Raw genomic sequence first — 15096 nt, forward strand, 5'->3', positions numbered from 1 at the left:
ACACTGCTCCCTCCTGCAGTGAGAGTCCATCTCCTGGGGGGCTCACGTGTCTTCCATATTGAAAAGCTAAGTGGAAGTTGCTGGTACTGTTTCAGAGGGGTTGGTGTTCAGTTTTTCTGAGGAAAACAAAAACACCTCATTCCTCTGGTAGAAATCTGGTGGGATGGAGTCCATTCTTCTTTCCTGTAGTTTTCTCTTCTCTTGATATTTTGTTACATAATAACGTGGCCTTTGGGTTTCAGTAGACCACTCACTACTTGGAATCCTTTTTTCCCTCTCATCCTCCCCGGATTTTGTCCTTCTTAGGATCCCTTTGCCCTCTGTCATAAGAAGGACAGCTGCTTCTCGGCCTTTGCTTTTTTCCCTGTGGTAGGGCCATTGTGTTTAAGGCACCCAAGACTAGGTGCTGTTTCAGGAGGGAGGCTGGAGGAGGGCATCATCGCCACTCTAGACCAGTGCTTCTCACACCTTCCATCGTGAAACACCAGTCTCTCTCCTCCCCAAACCTGTTCCTGACTGATACCAGAAAAATGAAAGGAAGACATAGAACAACCAATCTCTAGTTGTTTTTAGTTTATTTTTTAACATTTTTAAAAAAGGTATTATTTACTCATTTGAGAGAGTGAGAGTGAGAGCGCACGTGCATGAGAACTCGAGCAGGGAGGAGAGGCGAGGGAGAAGCAGACTCCCCGCTGAGCAGGGCTCCAGATGTGGGGCTCAATCCTAGGACCCTGGGATCATGACCTGAGCTGAAGGCAGACGCTTAACCCACTGAGCCACCTGGACGCCCCTGTTTTTAGTTTAAACAGACAAGGTAAATGACCAAATTGCTATAAAAAAGCTTATAAAAGCCTATTTTCATGTGTAGACTGGTAGTAGGCCATGGACCTACCAGCTTTGGGTGGTTCCGGTTTTTAGGTCTGACTTTGAACAGCACTGGCTCGAGGTCTTTCGATGCATCTGTCTTCTTTTTGAGCCACTGTGATTCCCAAACTTGTGGCGCTTCAGCTGTCCATTAGCATTAACCCTAGTGCTGGGAAGTGGACCCTCGTCCTGAGTGAGAGCTGCCGTTCTACAATATCTGCTCAGTTACTCTCTGATTGCTGCTAGTAAGTTCTTCCTGTTCATTTATGGATCCCAGCAGCATCTCCTGCCTCTCTCTCTCTCTCCAGGGACATTTCGTGCTTCACTTACTTATTCCATCTTTTTCTACTTTTCTTTCATTTCAAAAACAGGGATACAAAAGTTGCCTCAGGTTTTATTAACGGTTTTGTCATTAGACTCTCCATGTGATCAAGCATAGAATTTGTGTGTTGATTAATGTCTCCGTTCCATGGAGATTACTTACGGGAAAATGAAATGATGGAAAACAATATGGAGATGGCGGCATGGTCATGGGAGGAATTGGGAGGGGGTTTTGTCAGTTCTGTGGGGAGGAGGGATGCCAGGCCACTTGCAATGGCGCATTATGTTGTCCACTGAAATTGTTTTTGAGTTCACATCGTTACTAAAGATTTTGTTGGTGATTAAATGAAAGAAGAACAGTGACATTTATGGAGGGTTCAGAATGTGCTGAATGGTTTGCACACAGTATCTCTTTTCGGTAAGAACCTTTCCTGGTAGCTTATACAGGACTACCCTGCAGGATCAGAGGGCTTACTTTACAAGAAGTAATTAATTTAACGAGGTTGTAAACCCCCTTGGCAGATGATGATGTTATTGGCCTTAAGCAGTGGAGATAGTCTTCTGCCGTGTGCTTCTGTAATGTGGGCGCTCAGGGAGAGGCGTGAACTCTTTGAGTCCTTTGGGGTCCTATTTAATTTGTTATTGCTGTGCTGAATAAAAAATTCATCATGCCTCATAAAAGTGCCCAAGTATTTCTAGGCAGTGAACTCAGAATTCACTATTGTGAATACAGATAGTTTGTGGAGAATCATTCAAGCGCTGACGGGAGCAGGGTAGGCAGAACATGAAGGACCCATCAGAACGGCGTTTTTTCAAAGACATCAGAATAAATCTGTGGGTCTGCGAAGATGATCCTGTCCTAAGGAAACGGTATAAATTCTTTGGTTTCTAATTTTACAGTAACATCAGTATCTGGGAACTCTCTAGCTATCTGCTAAGACTGTTGTGAAGCCTGCCGTGCTCATTAAGACCTTTGGTTTTGAACCCCAAATGACCTTGTACGACTTGACGTCTCCTTACAGCGGTGTCCTAGGGAAGCAGAACAGCTAAGCACACGGAAGCCCGGAAGAGAGTGGGCTTTTGTTTTGTTTCTTCCCCGTGTGAGAAAGGCCTCTCTTGATCCACATGTTTTATATTAATTATCAGGGATCTCGTGGCCAACTTTCAGAAGCAAAGCAGCTTGTACATAGCGTTGTATTTTGGTAAAAACACAGCCCTCAGGACTCCTCTTGGAGTAAATGCTGCATTTCTTGTTGTGAGACCCAGGCTTTTTGTACCACGACCGGAGCAGTTTAAGGCCGCCTGTCTGATGAGTTTGGAGATGGCGCAGCTGGCCTACTACACGGCCTTGCGGACTGCGGCTGCTGGAAAGCCTGTTCCTCTGTGTTGCAGAGTCCGTCTTTCATTGTACCCAAAGGAGGCCTCATTGATTTAGGTAGTCTTACCCTTCAGGTCTCTGGACTGTGAGACCCTTATAAGCACAGTCCCTAGAAAAACTTGGATTTTTTTGTTTTTAGATTTTATTTATTTATTTGGGGCGGGGGAAGCATGAGCATAGGGAGGGGCAGAGCGAGAGGGAGAAGTAGGCTCCCCGCTAAGCAGGGAACCTGAGGTGGGGCTCCATCCCAGGACATGGGATCGTGGCCTGAGCTGAAGGCAGAAGTTCAACCTACTTACCCACCTGGGCGCCTGGAAAAACTTGGATAGTTTAACCAAGGGGGGAGAGAAGTATAGAAGCAGATAAATATGTCAGTATGTGTATGTGTGTACGTGTGTGGCTTTATTTGCTGCATGACATACATGTGTGTATTGTATGATCTGTACAGGGCATGGATGGCATTGAATGAATACACAGATGCCTTTAACTCCTGGATACATCTATGCGTTCTGTGAAGAAAATGCGAATAAGCCTTGCTTAGAGCCATACGTTTTGGGCATTTTTCCTGATCCTGTGATTGACTCCATGGGAGCCTGCTCAGTTAACACGCATAGTAAGATAGTTTTTACTGTCTTAGCAGCAAGTTTCCCATCCTGTTTGTTGTTCACGGAAATGTTTCTTTTTCCTTTGTCATCCACCTTCTGCTACTTTGCAGTGCTTTCTTTCATAAAAAACACTGCTATGGGATTATAGGATTATGTAATAATTGCATAACAACATGATATATATTGTTCACAATCCTTTACACGGTACCAGAGAATATGGAGTTAAATTAGTTCTCATTTTTCCCTTATCAGGGATTTAAAATGCCCAGAATCTATCTTCTGTAACCCCCGTCTGTTCTTTGTTGGAATGAATTCTGATCTAGGCACTTGGATTTGGAAGTATTGGGTGACCACCGTTTGCCCATGGCACAGACTCTCTGTTAAACCCTGCATGTTCTACCATTTTCTGGGGAGAAGAGAAGACACTTTTACTTGGAAGACTTAATATTTTTTTTGTCTGTTGATGAATTTTAGGATTCACGTTACATTCAAACATATATGTGTACATAAATTCACATATGTGTACTATCTATAAGAGAGAAAATGATGAACTAAGAATTGATTCTAAGCAAATGCTGTTATGTTTTGCCAATTTTAAATGCCGGTGTTCTTAGGTCTAAACCAGCTGTGCTTTTCAAAGATTTGAGTACACATGAAGAATACACCTTTTTGTCTCAAGTAGAATCATTTTTCTATTTTTACAATGTACATGAGAGGCATTGTCACCAGTCCACAGTCTGTTCAAGAGTGTTGTTTTGGAAAGTGCTTATAATTGTGTGCTGTGATTGCCAAGGTCATGTTTAGTTGGTTTCTATTACAGTCAATATAATCCAAAAGCTGGACTTTGAAATACGGAAGATGATAATTCTTGATTCTTAGAAATATATTTCATTCAGGGAGGTCATTACATGAGGTTTTGATTTGGATAAGTATCTAAATACTTGAATAAAGTTACAAATTTATTTGAACTTTAGCACAGAAGAGCCAAAAGGAAATGAAGCAGAAAGCTTCTTGAGATAACTATTATCTCCTGTTTCCAGCATGGTGCAACATTACGAGAACAGTCTCTGAGCTGTGTTGGACCTTGCGGCTTATCCTCACTGTTCTACTTCCGTGTCTGAAGCAGCGAGTATCTCCTGAGATGCTTAAGTTAAAGGTCAAGTATTATGTCAGGGGAAAAAACTTATAAGAGTTTTCTCTTTAAGATAATGAGACTGTTGAAAGAAAACTAGTCTTAATCCTGGCTTCCAGAAATGAATTATCAAAATGAATCCAGGATTAGATTTCCTGAAGATACTGAAAAATCGAATGTTACAAACTTTTTAACAACTTGGGAATAAGTATCCTTGAACTATATTTAAGAATTTTATTTGAGGGGCGCCTGGATGGCTCAGTGGGTTAAGCCTCTGCCTTCGGCTCAGGTCATGATCTCAGGGTCCTAGGATTGAGCCCCGCATCAGGCTCTCTGCTCAGTGGGGAGCCTGCTTCCTTCTCTCTCTCTCTGCCTGCCTCTCTGCCTGCTTGTTATCTCTGTCTGTCAAATAAATGAATAAAATCTTTAAAAAAAAAAGAATTTTATTTGAATTACTTAAATAGATTATAAAGTTAATAAAAATCACTCCTAATTTCAACCAGGTTAACTCCCTCTCTCTATCTCCGTAGATATGTGGGATTATATGCACTTTAACAGCCAGATATAAATTCAATCCGAATTCCTGAAGATCTGCTCCTTGTACCATTTTTTTTAAAGATTTTATTTATTTACCTGACAGAGATCACAAGTAGGCAGAGAGGGGGCGTGGGGGGAAGCAGGCTACCCGCTGAGCAGAGAGCCCGATGCAGGGCTCGATCCTAGGACCCCGGGACCATGAGCCAAGCCAAAGGCACAGGCCTAACCCATTGAGCCCCCCGGGCGCCCCTCCTTAGACCGTTTTTAACACAGGCTTGACACTGAGAAAACTGACTCTTTTCATACTGGCCATTAAAAGTCTCTTAGAGGCCAAATCAATTCCAGCAGCTGCCAGAGAATGTTGATTCTCAGTTGATTCCTGCCCCCACCCCCACCCCACGCCCAGCATTTTGTCCCTGAGTCCATCCTAGTCCAGAACAGAATTTCCAGATCTCAGCATCATTATGTGTCTGAAGTTTGAGGCCCATAGTCACTGGAATAAGCAAAACAGGTTGGCCTGGACTTTTGATATTTATTGTCAGTTTACCTAAAAGGAAACTTACCTTTTCACCTAAAGTGTGTGTGTGTGTGTGTGTGTGTGTGTGTGTGTGTGTGTGTGTATTTGCCACTATCTGAGACCATTATTGCTTATAAATGCTTCAGTGTTGTCATAGTATAATGGGTAGAAAGGCCAGATGTTCTCGTCAGGGATATGATAACGTGAAGCTGGAGGAGAGGGTGGGGAGCGGAGGCGCCTGTGAGAAGGCGGAGTGGTGAGAAAGCAGGCCTGGGGATGAGCTGCTTCAGAGGCCGGACTGCGGAGTCGGGATGTGTGGGTAACTCAGGAGAGGTGGCCCAGAGTTGGAGACCAACAGCACAGCATGCCGGGACTTTCCTGGGGCGGGGGCAGCCTCACCTGGACTTGAAAGCCAGAGAGCTGAGAAAGAAACATTCTGAGGTGACCAGAAGAAGAGTTCTAGTGCAGACCCATGGATAGGGAATTGTGGCGCCAGGAAGTCGAATGACATGTGAAAGCATGTAAACTCTTTGCCCACATATAATTCACCAGCTTTTAGACACTGAAACCCTGGGGACCATGGGAAATGGACTGAGGAAACGTCACACAGTGGAAGGTGTATGAAGGGGGCAGTGCCCTTTGGAGGAAGGGAATCACAAAAATGAAAAGATTGGCACTTCTCAGTTGCAGTCCCTAAAAGGAGACAACAGAAATCAGCCATAGAAAGTCACAGACAACAGAAAAGAGACCACCAGAGAACCTGCGAGGACTCATTTCCATTACCCAGAAAGCACGTTGGAGGAGGACTGAGCTGCCGAAGTACCCAGCCTCCCACCTCGTTTCTCAGAGCTCCGTGGGATTGTTAGCTCCCCCTATACCCTATTTGCTCCTGTGTCAGGCCTGGAGAACCGTATGTGACGTCGTGTAGATTCTTGGTGCTCAGTGGCTCATTTAGTCAGTGCTTCGAGGTTGCTGTAAAGCCCTAAAGCAAGGGTCGGGCCGTGTGCCCAAGGTGGCATTCCAGTTGCTCGTTTATTACTTTTTTGGGGCGGGCAGTGGGACTGGAAGTTCCCTGTAGGTCTCTGTGAGAAATGGCAGTGTTGGGATCTGCGCCCTTGTGACTGTGGGCAGAGGGATTCGCACTCAGCTCTGAGGAAGGCTTCTTGCTCTCAGACGGTGATACCCGTGCACAGACTTTAGAGAAAGAAAGATTTGTAATGAGTCTCCCTACCTCGACTGCCCAAATGAAGGTGAGAGTTCAATTCTGCCAACAGTTAACCGTCGAGCCCTCCCCTGGTTATGGAAAATCAGGGCAAGGACAACTCAATGAGAAACAGGTTCCATGGCAGACCCGTCTGGGAAGTATAGCATTCTAGAGCCTTTTCTAGAATTCTGCCACATACAGGATCCTCCCAGAAGCCCTTTAAAAAGAAACCTATTTCACTTCTTCTAATTCGTTTGACTTTGGAGCTCATTTTCCCTAAATATCTATTACTATTCCTTGGAAGGCGGTATTCCAAAGCTCAGGTCCTAAGAGGCAGGTGCTGAGAGGGACAAGGGCTCACGGAAACCAGCAGACAAAACCACCAAACCAAATCTTGCCTGCCTTTGAGCTAAGAATTCTTTGTGTGCCTCGGGCGGCCGTCTACTTTTAGCAGCTTACCTTTCAGAGTTACTGGTGAAACCTTTGGAAACAACTATGTCCTGAAGAAGGACTGAATTCTTACATTAGCCGCTTAGTTTTTCAGTTGAGCTGAAAAGTAACTAATTTAGTGTAGTTGTGAGCAAACTGGTTTGATTTAGAAAGTATTTTTGACAAGGACAGTTCTTTTAAGCTTTAAAAATACTTCCGTAAAGCTACCCAGGTTACCAGGTTACCAGCTTATTTTTAGCTGGAATTATCTGTGTATAATACTGTAATTATGTGTGAGTGATTGCTTTAAGAAGATCATTCTCCGGATATGTTATTGGCTATATTACGCAGCAAATTTTTTTTTCATCCTGGTGCTAATCTTTAAGCACCATTCCTATTACATCTGAATTAATGACATGTCATTGAGTAGAAAGCATAAATACTTAAAAATTTTTTTCTTTTTTTTGGTTTTTATTTAGATTCCAGTTAACACACAGTATAATATTAGTTTTAGGTAGAGAATTTAGTGATTCAACACTTCGATACAATACCCAGTGCCCATTACAACCTGTTCACTCCTTAATCCCCGTCACCTAAGCCCCATGCCCTCTGGTCACCTAAGCCCCATGCCCTCTGGTGACCGTCACTTTGTTTTCTGTAGTTAAGAGACTGTGTCTTGGTTTTCCTTTCTCTTTCCCCACCATGGTCATTTGTTCTGTTTCTTAGATTCCACATACAAGTGAAATCATGTGGTAGTTGTCTTTCCCTGACTGACTTATTTCACTCAGCATAATACTCTCCAGTTCCATGCACGTCATTGCAAAATCGCAAGATTTGATTATTTTTGATGGCCAAATAATATTCCGTTGGGTGTATACACCTCATCTTCTTTATCCATTCGTCTGTCAGTGGACACTTGGGCTCTCTCCACAATTAGGCTGTTGTGGACATTGCTGCTGTAAACATCAGGATGCACGTGCCCCTTCAATTCAGGGTTTCTCTGTCCTTTGGGAAATGCAGTTGCTGGGTCGTAAGGTTGTTCTGTTTTTAACTTCATGAGGAACCTCCATGCTGTTTTCCAGAGTGACTGCACCAGCTCGTGTCCCTACCAGCAGTGTAGGAGGGTTCCCCTTTCTTGCATCCTCACCAACACCTGTTGTTTCCTGTGTTGTTAATTTTAGCCCTTCTGACTGGTGGAAAGCACACGTATGTTAAAAGCTTTCCTAAACACTATTTGGTCTCGGGTATGAAGCCATTCGAAAACATTATGAGTGGATCTTCTGTACCCTGTACCCTATTTCCTTCCCCACGAATTTGTTTCCAGGTATCTGTTTGATTTATCGATATGATCTCTGTTCATTCACAGAGGCCAGCAAGCTTGTTATGTCCTACGTAGCAGCCGTTTGTGGAAAAGGAGCAGAAGTGAACCAAGTCAAAGAACAGCTTTTACAGTCCAACCCAGTCCTGGAAGGTAGGATTTCCTGTGTGCCTCGGGTCAGTGTGACTCGTACAATGGATCTATTCGCAGAGCTCGTCTGGTGGGCTGGAAGTGGGGCTGAGGGGAGCCGGGAAAGAAGGAGGGTTCAGGCCCAGACATGCTGAGCAAATGAGCTCTGTCGTAAGAACTCTTGCCTTCAGGTGCTTAAAGGAGGAAAGAGTTCACTCATCTAAAAGGAGCTTTCCTGCTTATGTTCATTTTTTTTTTCCCTTTCGATTTTTCTTTGAATCACTCTAATTTTGCCTAAAAATAATCACTTGACATTTGCATTTGATTTGATGGCTAGGAAGAACTGGGAGAAAAGGTGCCGTGTGAGTGCTGTGCTAGTCTATCGTTCAGGTAACACCTCTGGCTGCTTATTTCTGTTGTCAGAAAGGCCATGCCAGAAAAACACCTGAAGGACAGTCTTTTTCAGGGTCACAGAAAGCCTAAACCTGACTTTGGAGTTCAGATTCCGTGGTTGGCCATCTGTGTTAGCTAGCTTGGGCTGCTCTAACAAAATACCATAGGCCAGTTGCCTTAAATCACAGAAGTTTATTTTCTTACTCTTCTGGAGGCTCAGAAGCCTTCAGTGAAGATGCTGGCAAGGGAGGTCTCTTGGCTTACAGGTGGCCACCATCTTGCTATGTGATCACATGACCTGTTCTTTGTGTGTGGTGGGTGGAGGCAGGAACCCTCGTTGGTTCATGACCTCATAGAACCCTCATTACTTTCCAAGGGCCCCAGCTCTAAATACAGTCACACTGGGGTTAGGACTTCAACATAAAAATTGGTGGGGGACATACACATGTAGTCCATAGCACCATCAGAAAAAGCCAGAGGTGAGTTCCCCTAATGCCATGGAGGTTGGCAGAAACCATAGGCATTAACCATTCTTTGCCTTCGGAAACAGGAAGTCAGCCTTTCCCTATTGATGGCAAGCCCTTAGTTTTGCTTTATATTGTAAGCCTGTCTTTATTGTCACTTGTGCAGTCATTGGGGTAGGGTAGGGTTTCTCGACCCCATTTCGGACTGGATGAATCTCCGCTGTGGAGTGCTGTCCCGTGCCTCCCTCATGAGATGTTTACCCACATCTGTAGCCTCTTCCCACTGGTTGCCAAAGGCACCCCTGCCCCTGGTTGGTAATATTGAAAATATGTCTGGACACTTCCAAATGTCCCTGGTAGGGCAGAGTCAGGACCAGCCCTGATTAGAGTCTTTGGTCTAGAAGAGTAGTTTAGCTCTTTATTCAAGGTCATGGAAGGTCAAGATTTAATGGTGATTGAAACAGAGCTGCTTTGGGGTGAGTAGGTTGCCCCCCAGTGTGGAAGGACAGAGCTCTGCTGCCCGTGTTACCTAGACCTAGCCCCTCCTTCATCCCCCAGATAGTTAGATAAGACAAGTGCAAATACTCTCACCTGCAAAAAGCAAAGGCTGAAACATCTATGCCATTGTTACCAAGCTTTTGTCCCCTTTGGCACCTTAATGACGAAGGAAGCTATTATAGAAAGTGCTGTATCTTCATTTTATTGCCCCAGTATTTCACTTTTTGTTTAGTTTGTCTTTTGCTTTTGAGTTAGGGCGCTGTACGTGTATTTCTGTATATGCTTATTTTAAGAATGCTGCGATCTAGAGAAGGACTGTGGAATGCTCTCGCATCTGCGATGAGAATTTGGCCCTTTATTTGATGGTATTTGGAACTAGGCCCCAGTGCAGGAAATGGAAGAAATGTCTGCTGTGGGCATGTATTATCTTTTATGGGAATGTTTTACTTTTTAACTGGAACTGCTACTGTAAATGAACATTGAGAACAATGAGCTTAAAAAAACAATTGAGGAATGTGTCTCAAGTGTTCTATAATGAAACACTTGTTTTTGATTCCGTGGCCCACAATAAAAGACTTTAGTGTTTAGAGCTGTGTGCGTGCAACTGAGATTCGTTTGATGAAAAGATGGTTTATGGCATGCAAATGGCGCCCTGAATAAAGTTTTTTTGAAGCAATTCCTTCACTTGCCCTTGACCTTCAAGCCACAATAAACTGTCTTTTATGCATCAGCATCTCAAGTTGGACTTCAAGGCTACGCAAGTTAGTTAACTTGGACCCCCAGCATGTTCACACCCAGCAGGAAGACTAGCCTGTGAAAACATGAGAAATGTCATGGTCTTCATGACCGTTGGGGCAACACTGCATTTTCAGGGTTGCATTTGTTGAAACCTCTTAGCTGGCGGCGGAGCTAGAGGATGATGTGAGCCTTTTCAGTAAGCATCCTTTTTAGTATTTCCTGTGTGCATGTTTCCGCACTCCGTAGTCTCTCAGCTGACTTTTCTACTAAGGAGAGAATTTGGCATGAGGGACCTACCACACTGCACCCCTCCCAGGCCTAATCGCTGATACAGAGAACTTTCCTTGTGTTGACTTTGTAAATTTCAACTGAACTGAGCTGGGACCAACTATTTTTAAAAAATCAAAACCGTAAAAAAGCCAGCTAAGGAGAAATACAATGCATCGGGTTTGGCTACTGAATATCCCAAGTGAACATCGACAGAAACCCACTGTCGTGCCTTGATCACGTGACTGCTTTCAAAACCTGGATCAGCGTTTAGCCCTTAGTAATCATTTGAGCTTCTTTACTCGAATGTTCCCTCTGTTTAATTTATGAAGTTATGGAGGCCTCCAGGGATTTGATGCCTGGCCTCTTAATCTCAAGGTTCATTTTTCTGGTTGCCACATTATTTCAGTCCTTGTGAGCTGCAGCTGGCCCAGGGATCCTAGTAACAGGGGTCGGTGGGGTGGGGAGTATTGGGAGAAATGCAAAATTTCATGACCATCCCTAGACCCATTGAACAAGATCTTTGGGTGACTGGTTTGCACATCGAGGTCTGGGGTACACTGATGGGCTCCTTCCAAAGCATCAAACAGGGGTCCTTCCTCCTTATATATAGTCTTATATTTATTCCACTTAATTTTCTACTAAGGTGGCCTAGATTAATTTGCCCCTACTTTGTGCACAAGCTTGGTGAAACAGACCTTTTTCTTTATGACACCATGAAATACCTACATTGAAGAGGAACATTCTGTCCCTGGGGTAGGATGGCCTCACTCATGGTACTTAGGTGCCCTCAGTTTCTTAAAAGGGACTCCTGTGGGAGACTCAGCTCCTCACAGCAGCTCAGTTTGGAATAAACTTGGATTCTGCATTATGCGCCAATTTGATTTTCTTTCTTTTCTGGAAAGTTTCACTTAGGTTTGAGGGGATAAGCTAAAGAAACTATGTAGTATTTTTAGTCTATTGGAAATTATGTTTGTTTCCAAATCTCTTACTCTTTCTGTATTTCACAGTTACATATGTAATCACATTTTAGTGGCTTTATTTTAAAATATAATTAGATAATTTAACGTTTCATGTGCCTTTTTCCATCTGGAAACCTCATCAAGTTCCATGAAGCCTTTGATAATATTAAGTAGTCATTTCTGAAATAATCGTATTTACACTGATAATAATGGTGGAGAATACAAGGCTTGCTTGCTGTACACCCAACTGACTACTCTTAAAACAGTACAAGGTATTTGATTAGACAAGATTACATTTATAGTAATATTTGAAAAAATTCCACAAATCATAGGAATGACTCTTTTTCTATGAACCTGTGAAAAGACATGGAAGCTTTCTTAAGACTTGCACTCAGTATGTTTCTATGGGAAGCTTGGACAGAAATGTCACTGCTACAAGTTGTATTTTCTAGGATTTATAGCTATCAAATATTCCATTTGCTTTAGATTTCTGCTTGAAGTGATTTTTCTGTCAATCTTACCCATGCATCTGTTTCTTTCTTCATAGCTTTTGGAAATGCCAAGACTGTAAGGAACGACAACTCCTCTAGATTTGTAAGTATTTGTATAAGCGTAAGTGCTAACACTAATATTTAGCTCATGTGTGTTTAAACAACCAGTAGATGTTTAGTATTTCTTAATACACACGTTTGGAAAATAAGAACGCGCTGCTGTTGAGACACCGAACGTTCTCTAAGAACTATTTTCTGCTTTCTGGGATTTTTCTTTTTAATTCTTTTTGGAGTGATAGCCTTTTCTTTCGTACTTTGTCATCTGTCACCCACCGAATTCCGAGGGCTGTGGAAAGGAGTCTTCCGAAGAGCTCTTCACTCGTCTGTTTTGGCATTTAGGAAGCACAGTTAGGAGTCCGCGGTGACGGGGAAGGGAGGAAAAACTACGGCTCTGCCCTTCATCCCGTGGGACGAGGAGCCACGCAAGGGTCCGCTGAAACCTCACAGAGGCGAATCATTAGATTTGACCGGTGGCAGGAGGTGGGGAGGAGGTACTAGTAGTACTGGTAGTACCAGTAGTAGTAATAGTTAAAACTGCTGCTAATTGAGGTTTCGAGTTTGGCTCACTCGGAAAGTGCTGAGGGCAGAAGACACGCCTTCCTGGCTTCATCTCCCGGCTCTCCCCAGCATGCCCCGCGCTCGGCTCTCCCCGGCATGCCCCGCGCTCGGCTCTCCCCGGCATGCCCCGCGCTCGGAGGCCCGCTGTGGTCTCCCCAGCTGAGCAGGCGCCGTCCTGCCTGTAGTTCATGTGGAGACCCAGACGCTACATGATGGCCGCCGGGGAAGTGAGTTGAGCGTGATGGGGACGTTTCGAAATTGGCCCCTTTCTTGTAGGGTTTAACCAATCTTATAAATTTCATAAAAGGTTATTTATTTTATAAGCTGTTTCCTCATATACATTCCTTGGGACGATTTTGGGAGGTTTTGGTGCTTCTCTGCCAGACACTCCCCCCCACCCCCCTTCTCCCCGTCACGTCTTTCTGTCGCGCTTTTCGCTTTTCTCTGGTGAGCGCCGTCCAGTGCTTAAGGCAGGACCGTGACCCAGGTGGCGGCGGTTCTGGTAGCCTGGGAAGTGGGAGGCGGAGGCTCCTGGCTCCAGGCTGGGAGATTTTCCGTGGGATCAGCCCCGCCCGTGGTTACGCGGGTTTGAGCAGTGCCCTTTCCTGTCGTGGGGACGGGCTGATCTCATGACGGAAACAGAAGCGGGTGCGGGCAGGTAGGAGTCCTTCCAAGGGATCGAGCTCCTTTATGGGGCCTGTTTCTTTTTTTTGCTGTTTGCAGGTTATACACGTACACTTAGAAAATGTCTAAATACGTTTAGTGTGTAGACTGTAAAAATGCGGGAGACCGGTTCTCGGGAGAGTCTTTACTACTCTGTGGTGTCTGAGACCTAGTGAAAGGCTTGGCGGGTGATTGGCCTTAACGAGTGACTCCGAGAAGTCCCCTTAGTGGGCGGCGGGGCGGGCGGTGAACGCTTGGCCAGAGGCCGGATCCTTTCAGCCCGGTTCTCAGGACTCCTCTGCTTGCTCGCCTGCGCTGGACCCGCGACCTCCCCCAGCCCGCGCCGCAGCTCGATGGACTCTGCCGCGTTCACAGTCGCTGCTGCGCTGTGCGGGGCGCTGTGCGGGGCGCTGTGCGGGGCGCTGTGCGGGGCGCTGTGCGGGGCGCTGTGCGGGGCGCTGGTTTCTGCAGACCACATTCGCGCGCCCGGAACCCGCGTGTCGTTGGGCCGTGTCCGAGGAGCTGCTCGGCGCAGCGGGGTAGCTGTGCGCGCCCACGGCTGCCGCCAGACCCGGCCCGCGCTCTGGGGCGGCCCGCGCTCTGGGGCGGCCCCCGCAGGGCTCCCTGCCCCCCAAGTCCCTCTAGTTTCACGTACGGAACTTCTGCTGAGAAGAGACCTGTAAGACTTTGGAAGCGGCTCTTCGCAACCACGGTTGCAGGGCGGGGAAGAGGAGAGATGAGGGAGCCTGGAGGAGCCCGTCCTGTCTGCAGAGAGCCCAGCTAGGAGCGCGCAGAGGGTCCGGAAAATTCCATTACGAACCTTTCATTCGGAGGAACAAAAAAGCCCGTACCAAGTATTCGTTTGTTTGAAATCTCTGATTGGGGGTTTGGTTTCTTTTTCTTTTTCTTTCCTTTTTTTTTTTTTTTTTAAGTAGTTAATTCAGCATGGGTCTCCCCGGATCTCCTCTTGCAGCCGACAGACCGTTCCCTGCTGGCATCCAGAACGGTCTTTACAAACTGAAAGCCCTCAGTGGCTCCCCCTGCCCCTGGAGTGCAGTGGAGGCCCCTCCCGAAGCCTCCCCTGCCTGCCCGCGTGAGCTGCGGCCTGCTCCGGGCCCTGGTCTGCCTGGCCTCGCAGCTCGGCCTTTGGGATGGGCAGGACTGCTGAGCGCCTTCTTGCCTCAGATCTTCGAAGTTGCTGGTCTTTCTGCACGATGTGCTCGCGTCCAGATCTCTGCGTGGCCACCGCCTCGCGTCATTTAGGTCTCACCTCAAATGTCACTTCCTGATGCCTTTTCTAGACTCTGACTTCATCGTGCGTTTACTTTTTTCAGGCGTTCCTTAGGCTCTGGAATGATTATATTCACCTTCTCTGTTTCTCTCTGATCATGGACCTTAGAGAGGAGAAGCCATGGGAGCAAGTAGCTCGGCCTTGTTCACTGTGGTGACCCCAGGACCTGGAAGAGTGCCTGGTGTCAGAGTTGAGACTCAGAAAACACTAATGAATGAATGTTTTTAAGAAGCTTATAAACAAGTCATAAAAAATGGACTTGTTCAAAAATAATTAT

The 15096-nt window shown here is 45.6% G+C and overlaps 1 protein-coding gene across 3 annotated transcripts in view; it reads left to right on the forward strand.

Annotated features, from left to right (window-relative positions):
- The window catches only part of MYO1B (myosin IB), a 177825-nt gene that overhangs the window by 92779 nt on the left and 69950 nt on the right, over window positions 1–15096 (forward strand). For all 3 annotated transcript variants that reach the window (XM_032354231.1, XM_032354232.1, XM_032354233.1), the window contains 2 exons: window positions 8354–8458; window positions 12304–12350. In XM_032354231.1, the coding sequence (XP_032210122.1) occupies window positions 8354–8458; window positions 12304–12350 (152 nt within the window). The remainder of the gene's footprint in view (window positions 1–8353; window positions 8459–12303; window positions 12351–15096) is intronic.

This window comes from Mustela erminea, chromosome 8, assembly GCF_009829155.1.
Source record: "Mustela erminea isolate mMusErm1 chromosome 8, mMusErm1.Pri, whole genome shotgun sequence".
In the NCBI taxonomy this organism is placed as follows: domain Eukaryota; kingdom Metazoa; phylum Chordata; class Mammalia; order Carnivora; family Mustelidae; genus Mustela; species Mustela erminea.